The 14,680-nt window shown below is 48.8% G+C and overlaps 1 protein-coding gene across 18 annotated transcripts in view; it reads left to right on the plus strand.

Moving 5' to 3' along the window:
* LOC124523162 (C-C chemokine receptor type 3-like) overlaps window positions 1–14,218 on the plus strand; it is a 36,351-nt gene extending 22,133 nt beyond the window's left edge. For 15 of the 18 annotated variants that reach the window (XM_047094976.1, XM_047094977.1, XM_047094985.1 and 12 more), the window contains one exon: window positions 7,074–8,561. In XM_047094976.1, coding sequence (XP_046950932.1) covers window positions 7,074–8,164 — 1,091 coding nt within the window. In that variant the 3' untranslated portion in view covers window positions 8,165–8,561. Of the gene's footprint in view, window positions 1–1,420; window positions 1,963–4,026; window positions 4,525–7,073; window positions 8,562–13,625; window positions 13,678–14,035 lie in introns of those variants that run through there. The other 3 variants (XR_006964936.1, XR_006964938.1, XR_006964937.1) reach the window with 3 other exon arrangements.
* Window positions 14,219–14,680: the final 462 nt, after the last annotated feature.

The following is a 14,680-nucleotide window of genomic DNA, read 5'->3' on the forward strand; positions in this document are numbered from 1 at the left end:
TTCAGATAATCCTCACCTCACTCCTCAGTCCACGGAATACATTCTTTGCTTGGTTTCTGGGACGCCAGCTCTCCTGGTTTGGTTCCTACCTCACCGTCCACTCCTTCTGAGTCTCTCGTGCTGCGTCCTCCTTGTTCTTCTGAACTCTGATTTTTTTTTTTTTTGAGAGAGTTAAGAGACAAAGCACTTACACACCCACAAGCCAGAGTAGTGACTTTACTAAACTGACGTAATCATTCGGCCTGCGGCCTTCTACCTGCCGTTCCTGGTTTTAAGCAAACTCCCCCTGCTGTCAAGGATTAGCACTCTTCATCAGTAGGCACAGCAGATTTCCCCTTCAGTGAAGTTTCATTACAAAATGGATTTTTAAAAAAAAATTTTTTTAATGTTTCTTTATTTTTGAGACAGAGAGAGACAGAGCATGAACGGGGGAGGGGCAGAGAGAGAGGGAGACACAGAATCGGAAGCAGGCTCCAGGCTCCGAGCCAACAGCCCAGAGCCCGACGCGGGGCTCGAACTCAAGGACCGCGAGATCGTGACCTGAGCCGAAGTCGGACACTTAACCGACTGAGCCACCCAGGCGCCCCTACAAAACGGGTTTCACATTAGCCGTATCGTTTTTCACCCAGCCGACAAGAACTCGTTCGCCTTTACTTCTAAAAGCATTCAGGGGGTGCCTGGGGGGGGGCTCAGTTCGGTTGAGCATCTCACTTGGGCTCAGGTCATGATCTCACAGCTTGCGAGTTCGAGCCCCGGTTGGGCTCTGTGCTGTCAGCACGGAGCCTGCTTCGGATCTTCTGTCCACACCCCCCCCCCCGCCCCCGTCTGCCCCTTCCCTGCTTGCGCTCTCTCTCTCTCAAAAATAAATAAATCTTAAAAGCAAAAAAAGCATTCAGACAAGTCCGAGAAACATTGCAAACGATTAGCTCAGGGTATATCTCTGGCTTTGGCTGCCATAGACTGTAGCTCTAATATTGTGGAGAGTCATGACTTCCACATACAGTAGACACCCACAGTGAGGAGGTGATGCCCAGAGAAAGGAGCCCACCATCACGCCAAAGGTCCCTGTCCTGTGGGCAGATGCTGACGGGCAGGTGAGGCTATAGAGAGCCCAGGTTTCTTTGAGTCAAGAACACTGGGGATCAAGTCCCAACTTAGCCGTTTGCTCTCTGTGTGATCATAAGTTAGGGAATTTCTCTGAGAGGGAGACACGGAATCCGAAGCAGGCTCCGGGCTCTGAGCTGTCCGCGCAGAGCCCGACGCGGGGCTCGAACCCACAGAACCGTGAGATCGTGACCTGAGCCGAAGTCGGACGCTTAACCGACTGAGCCACCCAGGCGCCCCGAAACGTTCATTTTCTAATCCCTTCAAGACCACACGTATTCAGAAAGTCTCCTGTTTTTATCTTTTTCCGGCTTAGGTCCAATGGTTTAGTGGAATGCATGCAAATGGAATCAGGAATATTGAAGAATATGTGACAAAGGTGATGTTTGAAGCCTGAGGAGGAGAGGGTGGTTATTCACCCATTTACAGAGAAGGAAAACAGATGGCACTTCGTGCCACATATCAAACTAAATTCACAGTGGGTTAGGGATGCGTAGGTATGAAATGTTGAACCGCAAAGATACTAAGATATATACAAACATTCGTGACATCTGGGATGTGGATGTCCTCACTGAATGGAACCCCAATGCGATAATAGCGTGGGTTTTAGAGCAAAAGGGCACAGGATCAAGTCCCAGTTCTGCTGTGCACAGAATAGCCTCAGGCAACTGACCAAGCTTTGCCAAGCCTCTGTTTGCTCATCTATAAAGTGGGGATGGGAAAACCTACCTTGCAAAGTTGTGAGATCAAGCAAACTATGTGAAATGTTTGGCCTAAGGAAGGTTCAATTATCATAGACTTTTTTTTAATGTTTATTTATTTTTGAGAGAGAGAGAGAGAGAGTGGAGGAGGGGCAGAGAGAGAAAGAGAGGGAGAGAGAGAAAAAGGATCCCAAGCAGGCTCCTGGCTGACAGCAGAGAGCCTGACGCAGGGCTCCAACTCACGAGCCGGGAGATCATGACCTGATCTGAAATCAAGAGTCGGCTGCTCAACCGTCTGAGCCACCCGGGTGCCCCCTAAAGAGAAATTTCTAAGAAAAATCTCCCTTCCCCCAGTCTGGTGGTTGTATGTTAACTCCACCAAGCTCAAAGAGGAAAACCAAACATTAAGATCTTTAAAACAAAATTCAAATGCTCTCTACCTCATGTGACTTCCACGTCAAGTTTCTTAGATCTCAGGTTGTGGTTTCAGGTGCTGATGAGTACGTGCTTCAGCTTATAATTTGCCCACGTTTTCAACCCACTTACCTTGAGAAAGCGTGTTTGCCAAATCTTCCAGCTGTCCTTGCTAGAAGAAGGCATCTGCCGTTAGTGACAGTTTAATTGGTAAGGGAATTTAGACAACTTCCACATCTTACAACTTTAAAAATTACCTGGGACACCTGGGTGGCTCAGTCGGTTAAGCATCCGACTTCGGTTCAGGTCACGATCTTAAGGTGAGTTCGAGCCCCGTGTCGGGCTCTGCGCTGACAGCTCAGAACCCGGAGCCTGCTTCGGATTCTGTGTCTCCCTCTCTCTCTGCCCCTCCACTGTTCATGCTCTGTCTCTCTCTCAAAAATAAATGAGCATTTAAAAAGTTTTTAAAAATTACCGTCCCCCCCTTCTACAACTATTTTCGTTATTTGCTCATTGCTTTTTATATGCACACAGTTTCACGATGTCGCGGTCTTACTACACGCACTTTATATTCTCTTCATTTCCCACGACCACTTGTTGGTGATCCCACCTGGTTTTAGTGAACTAGTTTTAGTGACTGTAGAATAATCTATTGCATCAGTGGACTACGAGTTGTTCAAAATCTCCTTCATGTGTCAAACCTTTCAACAGTTTCCATTTCTCTTGTTTCTTTCTGTTACGAAACGAGGCCACAAGGAACATCTGTACCTTGTGATTTGATTCGGCGGATTTCTTCCCCTTGGGGTAAATTCCTCAGAGTAGTTGATTCTTGTTGTTTATAACATTTCAAAAACTTGTTGAACCAAGTTACATTACATCAGCAATGTCTTATTGTTCTCGGCTTGCCCCAACCTCACCAGCATTGATGGAGTGACATCACTTACTTTTTTTTTTTTTTTAATGTTTATTTTTGAGAGAGAGTGCAAGCGAGGGAGGGGCAGCGAGAAAGGGGAACCGAGGTTCCAAAGCACGGAGCTGACAGCAGAGAGCCTGATGTGGGGCTCGAACTCACTAACGGCGAGATCATGACTCGGGCTGAAGTCGGAGGCTCAACTGACTGAGCCGCCCAGGCGCCCCTCCTTTTTTTTTTTTTTTTTTTTTGACATTCCAAACTTCAATATATTTTCTAAAGAAGAGTCTCTAATTCTAGATGACGGGGGGAGGGGGAGGGCTCCTCTCCTTCTGACTCCAGGAATTGCGAGAGGAAGAGTCCAAGGTCACCGAAGGAAGCAGTTGTGCTCGGGGGTTCCTGTCTCCCCCATCCGGGCTTTGACCAGAGTTAGAGGGTGTGAAGGGCTGTTTGATAAATTGGGGAGGGGGCCCTCGCAGACCCTCCTCTCTGCAAGTCGCTTTCTTATTCACATGGGTGGCCGGCACAGTTAAGCTGGTGGTCAGGGGGAAAAATCCTTTCATCTGTACCCTCGAGTGTCCTTGGGCTTGTCCATGGCACGGACACGGAGTCAAGGAGCAGTGTGTCTGCTCAGTGCCTGTCAGTTCAGGAGAAGGTGCCAGAAGCCTGATGACGTGGCAGGCCACAGAGGGCCCCCCACGCCAGCCAGGGCTGCAGAGGTCACTATGCCCAGGGATGACTGAGAATGAATGGATCTTGAGGCCATGAGCCACAAAACAGCAGGTGCCGGCAGAAAGTTCAGGGTCGGGACCAGGTGGCCCTTCCTCAGCAGACACCAGCCACATGACTAGGACTGACAGAAGACCAGGGCGCCCTCTTCCCACTCCCCCCATGCAGTCCCCTCCTCCACATCTCCACTGCCATCTTCGAAAGGCCCAATGAGAGGAGATGAGAAGCCAAAATTAATAAGCTGGCAACGTAAACAGGATGAGAAAAACTAAAGCCGTCCTTCAAATGAATGGGTCAGGCTAAGTTTAAACCACTCTGGACTGCAATTTGTGAATCCTTCTTCCTGCTGCCCGGTGGAAAGCTGGTAAGGTCCAAATCGTTTTTGGAGACTGAAGAAACTTCATTTGCGTTGCGTAGCTGAGGTGCCCTGTGAGCAGTTTTAGAGAACCAGCTACGGCAGTGGGAATGCAGTTTTTGGTAAAACTCGCACCCGTGCATGCATATCTGCATCAAGAAATGCTCGTAGTGGTGAAATCTGGGGTGGTTTTTACTTTTGTGTTTTTGCTTTTCTTTACTGTTGCTGCCTGTTGGCTGTTACTGTACCATCCTTCCAAAAATGCAAAAAGACCTTTTTTAAAAAATGTTTGTTTATTTATTTATTTATTTATTTTGGGAGACAGAGCGCAAGCAGGGGAGGGGCAGAGGGAAAGGGAGAGAGAGAGAATCTTAAGTAGGATCCACACCCAACGTTGAGCCGGACATGGGGCTCGATCCCACGACCCTGAGATCATGACCTGAGCTGAAATCAAGAGTCGGATGCTCAACCAACTGAGCCACCCGGGTGCCCCCAAAAAGACATTTTTGAAAGCCTAATTCAAACCTCTTGACAGTTTCAGACCTAAATATTCATTTTGCTCTGGACTATGGAGACAGATGAAAACCATTTCAGTTTTCGTATCTCTGACCCCATGTAATTAGTCGTCAAAGGACTTGGCTTCTGACTCCAGAGAACCTGCATTCCTCCCTGTGCCTTGCACCCCAGAACCCCCAAAAGATTCTACAGTCTGATCGTGGTCATGTTGAAAGTGACACACAAATTAAAGTTATGATCATCGAGTTGAACAAAACCCCAGTGAATTTTTTTTTTTTAATTTGACTTGTTTTTAGATCAGCCTCAGAGAAAAGGAAAGATAATAGAAATATTAAGTAGAGGCTTCTATACTTTTGCTCTTGGGAGCAAGTGACTCTGTTTATTTTTTGCTTTCGGCATTAAAGTTTACAGGCATGCTCTCTGTGATTATAAATGCGTGATGGACAAAATAATGGGTATTTTTTTCCCTCAGAGGCTGTGGATTGTGCCATTAGGGGTAAGAATGCCGAAAAGATCATACAATCAGCTATTTTTCAGTGCCGTTTTCCACCTAAAAGCCTGAGTGTGTTACTTATCAGTGTGCTGCCCTAGGACAGAGCCATGAAAATAGATTAAGTTCTAAGAGACCCTATTTCTTCCTACATTGATACGAAACATCTTCTCATTGCCTTCCTTTTGGTTCTGCTTCTACGAATTTTACAGCTTTTTTGATCTTACTTGATCCTGAACATAACTTCAAGTGGTATCATGATTCTTACGTGCGGGATGAGTAAATGAGGCTCGAAGTTCAGCTCTCGCCCCCAAGTCCTACAGCTGGTGGCAGGAACGGCCAGGGATGCCTCCTGCCCGTGTCCAATCTCGCTTTGACTACCCAGGACCTTGACAGGCGCTGACCTTTGGGGTCCCATTATGTTATTAAGAAGCAAAGACAGTGCCTCGCCATTGGCTCTAATTATTGCACTCCTGAGATTTACCTTGAGAAATGCCACTGACCTATGGTCACATCCTTATACTTGTCCCTTCCTCAGAGAAAGGAGAAAGTCAGTAGGACTTCTTCCAAGGAGACAGGGCAGAGATGAACAGGAACTCCTTCCTCATCTGTCTTTCCTTCTTCTCCAGTGAAGTCTGTGATCTTAAAAGCAGGCACTGGCTTTAGGGATCCTTGTTTAAAAAACATCAAATCTGCTAAGAAATTCCGTTAGCCTAACCCTCCTACTCGGCAGGGACTTTATGAAGCAGGGACTCTAGGGGGTCTGCTGTTGGCATATGACTGGATTATCTCAGCATTATGAGAAGCAGGAAAAGGGAAGCAGCCTTTGTTTATTGCTTATAACTGTAATGGCTATAATAGTTGGTAACAACTAGAATGGTGAGGTCTTTCAAAGTTAAACAGTTTTTTTAATGTGTATTTATTTTATTTTATTTTTTATTAGAAAAACTTTTTTGACACTTATATATTATTGAGAGACAGAGCATAAGCAGGGGAGGGGCAGAGAGAGGAGACACAGAACCCGAAGCAGGCTCCAGGCTCTGAGCTGTCAGCACAGAGCCCGACACGGGCTCGAACTCATGGACCGCGAGATCGTGACCTAAGTCAGAGTCGGACGCCCAGCCAACTGAGTCACCCGGGTGCCCCAAAAGTTAAACTTAGTGATTTTTTGTTTTTGAATCTAGTGAGGAGAAAACTGGACAATGAAACTGAAAATCTAGCCTGAACTTTTATATTTACTTGTTAGAGGATTTGGGGTAAATTACTAAACTGCTTCGAGAGTTTCCCCATCAGCTCTGATGAACGGCGCATTGTTAAGGAGCCACAGAGAGGGGTAGTTCTTTGTACTGATAACAATCGCTATGATTGCAACCATTTGGTTTTGAAACAGGCGAGATGATTTCAAAAGTCGTATATAAACTGTAAAACATAGAATTCAAAATGCCTGAAAAGATATGGCGACAATAATCAGTATAATATTATTATTATCACTCTCCAGCCTGCTTTTTCCTGTTTTGTGTTTCTTCAAACACTTGCAGAAATGAACGCCTTCTTTCTTCACCCCATCCACCACCTTTCTGTTTCTTTTCCCTTGGTGAATCGCGCTGACTTTCAAAACTTCACATCTTTCATGCCTGACGCCTCCCCGCACAGCATCCCGGACATACTTCTAAACACGCGCTAAAGATCATTTAAGTATCTAGGTTGTATCTAGGTTGTTTAATCATATGTGGTTTTGTGGGTAAATGGATAAATCAATGGGCGAGGCTCGCCAAGGGTGACCGTACCTAATTGTGGGGTTGTTTTTTGTTTTTGTTTTTGTTTGTCGTCGTCGTCGTTGTCTTTCTATCATAGGGACAATGGAGGCTTTGATGGCCGGAACTGAGCCGGTGACAGCGGATGCGTCTGTCAGGACCACACTGTTCGACTATGAGTTCTCGCTGCCATGTGAAAAAATCAACGTCAAGGAGCTGGGGTCCCGCCTCTTGCCCCCGCTGTACTCCCTGGTGTTCGTGGTTGGTCTGCTGGGCAACGCGATGGTGGTGGTGATCCTCACAAAATACAGGAGGCTCCGGATCATGACCAACATCTTCCTGCTCAATTTGGCCATTTCTGACTTGCTCTTCCTGTTCACGCTGCTGTTCTGGATTCACTACAGCAGGTGGAACGAGTGGGTGTTCGGCCACTTCATGTGTAAGCTCCTCTCCGGGCTTTACTACATGGGCTTGTACAGCGAGATTTTCTTCATCATCCTGCTGACCATAGACCGGTACCTGGCCATCGTCCACGCCGTGTTCGCCCTGCGGACCCGGACCGTCGCTTTCGGTATCATCATGAGCGTCCTCACCTGGGGCCTGGCAGGGATAGCAGCCCTCCCTGAATTTATCTTCCATCAGTCCCAAAATGATGCTGAACAGTACATCTGTTTGCCTCTTTATCCAGGAGGCCAAGAGGATAACTGGAAGCGTTTCCATGCTCTGAGCATGAACATCCTCAGTCTGGCCCTGCCTCTGGTCATCATGGCCGTCTGCTACGCGGGAATTATTAGGACACTGCTGAGATGCCCCAATAAAACCAAGTACAAGGCCATCCGGCTCATTTTTGTCATCATGGTGGTCTTTTTCATGTTCTGGACCCCCTACAACCTGGTCCTCCTTCTCTCTGCTTTCCAAACGATCTTCTTTGAGGTCAGTTGTGAGCAGAGCAAATGGCTCGATGTGGCCATGCAGGTGACAGAGGTGATCGCCTACACGCACTGCTGCGTTAACCCCGTCATCTACGCCTTCGTCGGGGAGAGGTTCCGGGAGCACCTCAGCCACTTCTTCCGCAGGCACGTGGCCACCAACCTGGGCAAATACATCCCGTTCCTTCCCAGCGAGAAATCAGACCGGGCCAGCTCTGTCTCCCCATCAACGGGGGAACAGGAGCTCTCTTTTGTCTTTTAGGCCAGATGCGGAAAATTACCTAAAGCGGATGAGCCGGGCAGATGAAGGAAACACATTAAGTCCATCGCGTTGACCTTAGCGCCAGCCCTTTGAACTTCTAGCTCGATGCCGAAACTTGTAAAGACATTAAAGCGTATACACAATGGGGTCAGCAGACCCGTGTGCCCCGGGCGTTAACGGGGGTCACTAGTTAGTCAGTTCACTTGCCGTCCACACAGAAGTTTGCTCCGTTCTCGGAAGAGTTATATCCAGTGTAATGTACCCAAGTGTTAGCTAGTCACTATATGCAGCTATGAGCAGGTAAATCGTTTTATAGTTTAAACCTTAACTTTAGCCAGCTGTTGCATAAATGAAACGTATTTCACAAAATACAATAAATCAGTCACAATACTTTTAATGTGCCTAGCTCTCTCCTTGCTTGATGAAAAGGCTTTTCCTTCTTTTTTTAGCTTCTGTATATGTACTCTCCAGCAGCATAATGGCACGTCACCTTTGTTCCGAGTATTCTTTTTTTTTTTTTTTGAAGTTTATTTATTTATTTTAAGAGAGAGAGAGAAACTCCGACGCAGGCTCCTCACTGTCAGCACAGAGCCCGACGCGGGGCTCAAACTCACGAACCATGAGATCATGGCTTGAGCCAAAACCAAGAGTCAGAAATGTAACCCACTGAGTCACCCAGATAGCCTTCTTCCTTCTTTTTATTTTTTTTTAAGATTTTATTTTTAAGTAATCTCCACACCTAACACGGGATTTGCACTCACAACCCTGAGATCCAGTCGCGCATTCTACCGACTGAGCCAGCCAGGCGCCCCTCCACTCCTGCCCTGAGTATTCTTAATAGTGAATGGATTTCCTGTTTACACTGAATGACCAAATTTCCCATGAGCGACTCAACAGAAGAATTGTGATTTGATATGTTCAGGGTAGAGAATAAAGGCCCTGCTGGTAGAAACTTCTCAGAGCCCTGCAATGTGCAGACACTGTCCTCTTCAACACCAAGCTCACCGTTCGTCCGGCAACTGTGCTTAAGGTGAGGCGGACAGGACGCGCTAACATTGCTCTCGGTTAAGTGAAGGACGAAAAAAGGGTGTGAGACAAACAATCCCTGACCTGTGAACTCTCCCATCTGGTTGGGGGTGTGAGACAGAGACAGATGACTCCAGAACGAAGAGGAACACACTCAGGCCTCTGCCTGGGCCAGGGAGGGAGAGACCATTTCTAGCTGGAATCTGAGGCACAAAGACTTCACGGAGGAAGCGGCTTTTGAGCAGGTCTTTGAAAAAAGGACAGGATTTGGAAAGGGAAGGGACATGGGGGAGACAGCCGGAGCCAACAGAATGCCCAGTACAAAGGTGAGAGGGGAGGGCACAAACTCACGTGGACTGTAGGGCGGGGTGGGAAGGTTGCGATGGGCCATGGATTTCAGGCAAAGCATCTTGGGCTTTTCTGGGAAGACAAAGGGGAGAAGAGCGATCCTCGTGGTGCGTTAGGAAGATAAATCCAGTGATACAGGATGGAGTAAAGACCCCAGAATCACGCAGGGACGTGGGTTAGAAGACAAGGGTACGTGTGAGGCAAAGCGAGATCAATGGCTACTAAGAGAGGGGCCAGAAGAACCCAGAGAGGAATTTGGCCAAGAGGCACCATGACAGAGGAGTCAAAGCACCGGGAGCAATAGAAGACTGATTGAAAAGAAGAAAGCAAAGACCAAACAGAATGTACCATATGTCAAAAAGGAAAGAGAAAGAAAGAAAGAGAGAAAGAAAGAAAGAAAGAAAGAAAGAAAGAAAGAAAGACACATGCGGATTATTTGCTGGGCTCGGGTGGGCTGCCCATCTCTTAAAGGATGGGAAAGGAAGCAGGGGTAGCCTTGGGTGTCTTTGGGAAGAAATGTGAGTGCAGAACACAAGCGTGACTTTCCTCCAAAACCGCTTGTGCCTTTTGGCTTGTGGACTGTGGAACCACATTACCAATGAAAGATAGACACAAACCTTTAGAATTATATATTAAGAAGAAGAAGAAGAAGAAGAAGAAGAAGAAGAAAAAGAAGAAGAAGAAAAAGAAGAAGAAGAAGAAGAAGAAGAAGAAGAAGAAGAAAAAGAAGAAGAAGAAGAAGAAGAAGAAGAAGAAGAAGAAAAGCTAGGCTGCTCTTCAGATGTGGTATCCATTCCACCAGCCACGAGGGCATTGGGAACTTTGAAGTACCTTTGATCTCTTTTGTGGTTCAGCCAGAATGTACCATAAAGAGCAATCATGTGAAGACTTAACTACACATCACAGGGTTTCCTCTCACATTGGGAAGTGACATCTGTCCTTAGGTAAGCACAGGTGCGGAATATAGGTGTTGGTTCATATCCCCAGACCCCTGAGAGCTTTTAGGAGCCCTGTGACCTACACGGGACCGCACATAACCAAATCATGGGCCCAGCATGCTCCGTTTGGCCCCCCAGCCCCAACACTGTCCACCAGAACTAACTACGGCGATAGAAATGTTCTCAACCTGCGTTGCCCAATAGGGCCACCAGTCTTTGAAATACTGAATTTTTAATTTGTTAAGGTTTATTTACTTTTGAGAGACACAGAGAGACTGAGAGGGAAGGGGAGGACAGAGAGAGAGGGGTACAGAGGACCCGAAGCAGGCTCCATGCCGACAGCAGAGAGACTGACGTGGGGCTCGAACCCACAAACCATGAGATCGTGACCTGAGCCGAAGTTGGATGCTTAATCAACTGAGACAACCAGGCGTCCCTGAATTTTTCACCCCTGCCACCTTGTCTCTTTGTATCTATTCCACCTACACATCAAGCTTCTGGGAGCCAGCTAACACTCATCTTCAACACTGTGTGACAGATCAGGGAAAATACCAGGGGCTGTAAAGACGAATAGGACCCACTTCTAGGAAACTCACTCACTGTTCAGTGGAAGACACCCATCTGAATCCAATGGTGATAATGGAACATGGTGGGTATTTCTCCTGTAACAGAAAGCGGAAGGGTGACGTGAAGCCAGGTGCGCACGGAAAGTCACCTTCTGCTTCGGTGGGGTTCCCCCAAGAGCAGTTCCTGAGCGATGATTTGAGAGCAAAGAGTTTATTTGGAAAGTGCTGGGAACTCCGGTGGGGAGCGGGGAAGGAAGACAGGAAGGGGTGCTAGCAGAGGGTTCATTTTGAAGTACCTTCTGCCGGGGGGGGGGGGGTGACTGGAGCGCCAAACCACTGGAAGACCCGTGGCCACAGCGTAACTCCTACTCAGCTATCCCGCTGGAGGGGGGAGTCAGGGTATTTATATTCTGCCCTGTCAGTCACTGGCTGATGGCTGCTCCCAGGGGATGTTAATTCCCCAGCACTTCCGGCCTGACTGGCTCTGGCAGATGCTTTTTTCCAGCTGGGGGGAGAGCTCCCAGGCAACACGATGTAGATGCTGGATGTTGGAAGCCAGCCGGGCACACTCAGTTAAGGCTTCAGGGATAACGCATCGGCCGCATATTTGAACATGTTTGTGAACAACTTTCTGGTGAAGCCAAGGGTGGACGTGAGAGTGGTGTCCAGGCAGGTGGGTCAATGTGTCAGAAGGCACAAAGGCACAAAAGGGCACTACAGAGAGCCCGCTGTGGCAAGCCTAGGAGTCGCCCAGACAGTGGCAGGTGGCCTTGAACAGGCCTCAGCTTTGACTCCTTGCTCCTCCTTCTCTCCGTTGAGCATCACAGTCTGCTAGTTTTTGTTTTTTTTTTTTAAGTCTATTTGTATGGGGCGCCTGGGTGGCACAGTCGGTTAAGCGTCCGACTTCAGCCAGGTCACGATCTCGCGGTCCGTGAGTTCGAGCCCCGCGTCGGGCTCTGGGCTGATGGCTCAGAGCCTGGAGCCTGTTTCCGATTCTGGGTCTCCCTCTCTCTCTGCCCCTCCCCCGTTCATGCTCTGTCTTTCTCTGTCCCAAAAATAAATAAACGTTGAAAAAAAAAAATTAAAAAAAAAAACTGTAATTAAGTCTATTTGTGTATTTTGAGACAGAGAGAAAGCAGGATCAGGGGAAGGGCAGAGAGAGAAAGAATCCCAGGCAGCCTCCTCAATTTCAGCATCGTGCCCGATGCGGGGCTTAAACTCACAAACCTTGAGTTCGACCTGAGTCGAAACCAAGAGTGGGATGCTTAACCGACTGAACCACCCAGGTGCCCCACACTCTGCTAGTTTAAAAAAGATGATCCTTGGGGTGCCTGGGTGGCTCAGTCGGTTAAGCATCTGACTTCAGCCCAGGTCACAATCTCACGGTTCACGGGTTCGAGCCCCACATTGAGCTCTGTGCTGACAGCACGGAGCCCGGACCCCGCTTCGGATTCTGTGTCTCCCTCTCTCTCTGCCCCTCCCCAGTTCATGCTCTGTCTCTCTATCTCTCAAAAATAAATAAAAAAATTTAAAAAAATAATAAAGATGATCCGTTCCCAGCTTGAGTTTCTGAGGGTTTCTTCAAATTCCAGAATGAAAATTCTAAAGTCTAGTTCTTAACAAACCCGGTTCCTGTCCTCCATAGCCGTGGGCTTTCAACAACTTCATTCGGGTTTTCTTCCACTTCTGCCCAGTTTAAATCCCCGGTATAGTTACAGTCATCTTTCTCCATCCGCTGATCTCTTCTAGGGATCTGTGAATTCGGACCCACGAGCCGAAAACGGCCCATGGCCCACTCTACAAATAAAGTTTCACTGGAACGCAGCTGAGCTCTTTTGCTTATGAACAATAAGCACAGACCATGAGTCTGTGGTCAATCCCATAGATTCTGTATTCCAAAGTAGACTATAAGCAGAACTTCCACAGGAACTTGAAAAACAGGTTTTCTGACTCTGGAGACCGCCTCATCTATATTGGGGACATGAGTGCATTGAGGAAAATAGGGAGGTATTTGAAAAGGGGTCCTTTGTAGAAAACTGCGGGTGCCATGTGCCCTGGGCGGGAAGGAAATGGCAGGTGGGTGCTTGTCTCTCACCTCAAGCCTGGCGAGAACGACGCCACTGGCCTCCCCTGGGAGCTCGATAACGAGTCGCCCTGGACAAAGAGGCGTTGTGCACAGGCTCTGATGGGCCAAGGGGAAGCTAGTCTGCTGGCCACTGTCCTATGCCATCAGAAAAAGAGCTTCCTCCTGCGGTCTAGACTTTTGGCCCTGAGCGAAGCCTCTGCATTTTCAGACGGGGCGAGATTTTTCCTGACTTAGTTTGAGGTCCTGGAAAATGGACCCCAACAGGCGGAAGCTCATGCCTGACCTGCGGGCACCGGCTTCTGTCACAGTTGCAACGTGAAACGTGGACGCTAGAGGGCACTCGCCCACACCAGGGCCCAGGGGTCCCTCAGGCAGCCAGCCCACGTGGTAACTGGGAGGTGAGGTTTTGAGGTCACAGCAAGACACTCAAGCTTGCCTGTATCCGGTGTGGTCCAGCTGTGTTGCAAAACTTGAGGGGATGCCATTTTTATCCCCAGGGATCGTGCGACGCCGTGCCCAAGAAGGCGCAATGGAAGGCGGGAAACACAGGTTGGATTTATTATCATCTGGGCCAATTCCTAGTTCGGGGATGTGGGATTTTGGTAAACTGGTTATAGCTCAAGGCCTATGAAATTCCACGACCTCCTCCTAAACCAAAATTCAAATCTTATTCCAGAGGCCCATGCCCAACCAAGCCCAAAGCAATGGGGGAGGGGGGGGCACTGAAAACACGCGTGAATAAAGGAGAACAGAGGAAAACAAGATCGGGGGGGGGGGTGGGCCGGGCCCTTGTGAGGCACACCCTGATTCAACATACAGCTGCTTGGGGTGGGGAGGTGGGCGTCGGGGGCGGGTGGTGGAAATAGACAGACTCGTTAGTGCCCGCGGGGGACCTTCTAATATACAGACGCCCCGGCTGCCAGTGTGTGTGACCCCATCCGGACTCGGAAGCCTGGCAATCGGAACGAGAACTCCTCTGACCCAGAGCAAGTGCGAATGAGCCCATCCTGTGTTGCGCAGTCGGGAGGCTTTTCATCTGTCAAACCCCAGCTGATCACACTTGCTGATGACTTACAACTGTCCTGGTCTTTATGAGGGTTGGCGGGGGGGGGGGGGGGGGGGGGGGGGGGGGGGGGCAGCGAAGGGAAAGGTAAAACCAAACCTTGGTTGCTGGCCACAAGGTGACACTTGATCTAATCAAAGAGTGTATATCTAGGACATCCTGGCCAACGCGCTCGGATCCGCTCCCTGCCCTTCTCCACCCTGCCCTGCCCGTGAACAGCTGCCCTGCACGGATGCCGCCAGGATTCTCTCTTGCTCTCGGGATGGAGCCCGTAGGGAGCTCCTGGAGGAGGTTGGAAGAAAGGGGGAGAGTAGGGTCAGTGTGGATTCCCCCAGCCCTTCCTGAGGCAGCACCGGGGGCCGGGAGCACCCCGACTGCGGTGGGCCTCTCTACTCTGCTTCGCCCACCCCTCACCCCTTCAGGGCCGCTAACAAACCCAGCTGCTACTCATCAGGGGGCTGCTGTGCCCCTTCATCCTGCTCTCACCTT

Source organism: Lynx rufus, unplaced genomic scaffold, assembly GCF_022079265.1.
Source record: "Lynx rufus isolate CCGP_SWC_20201006 ecotype Redwood Valley unplaced genomic scaffold, mLynRuf1.p SCAF_4, whole genome shotgun sequence".
Classification (NCBI taxonomy): domain Eukaryota; kingdom Metazoa; phylum Chordata; class Mammalia; order Carnivora; family Felidae; genus Lynx; species Lynx rufus.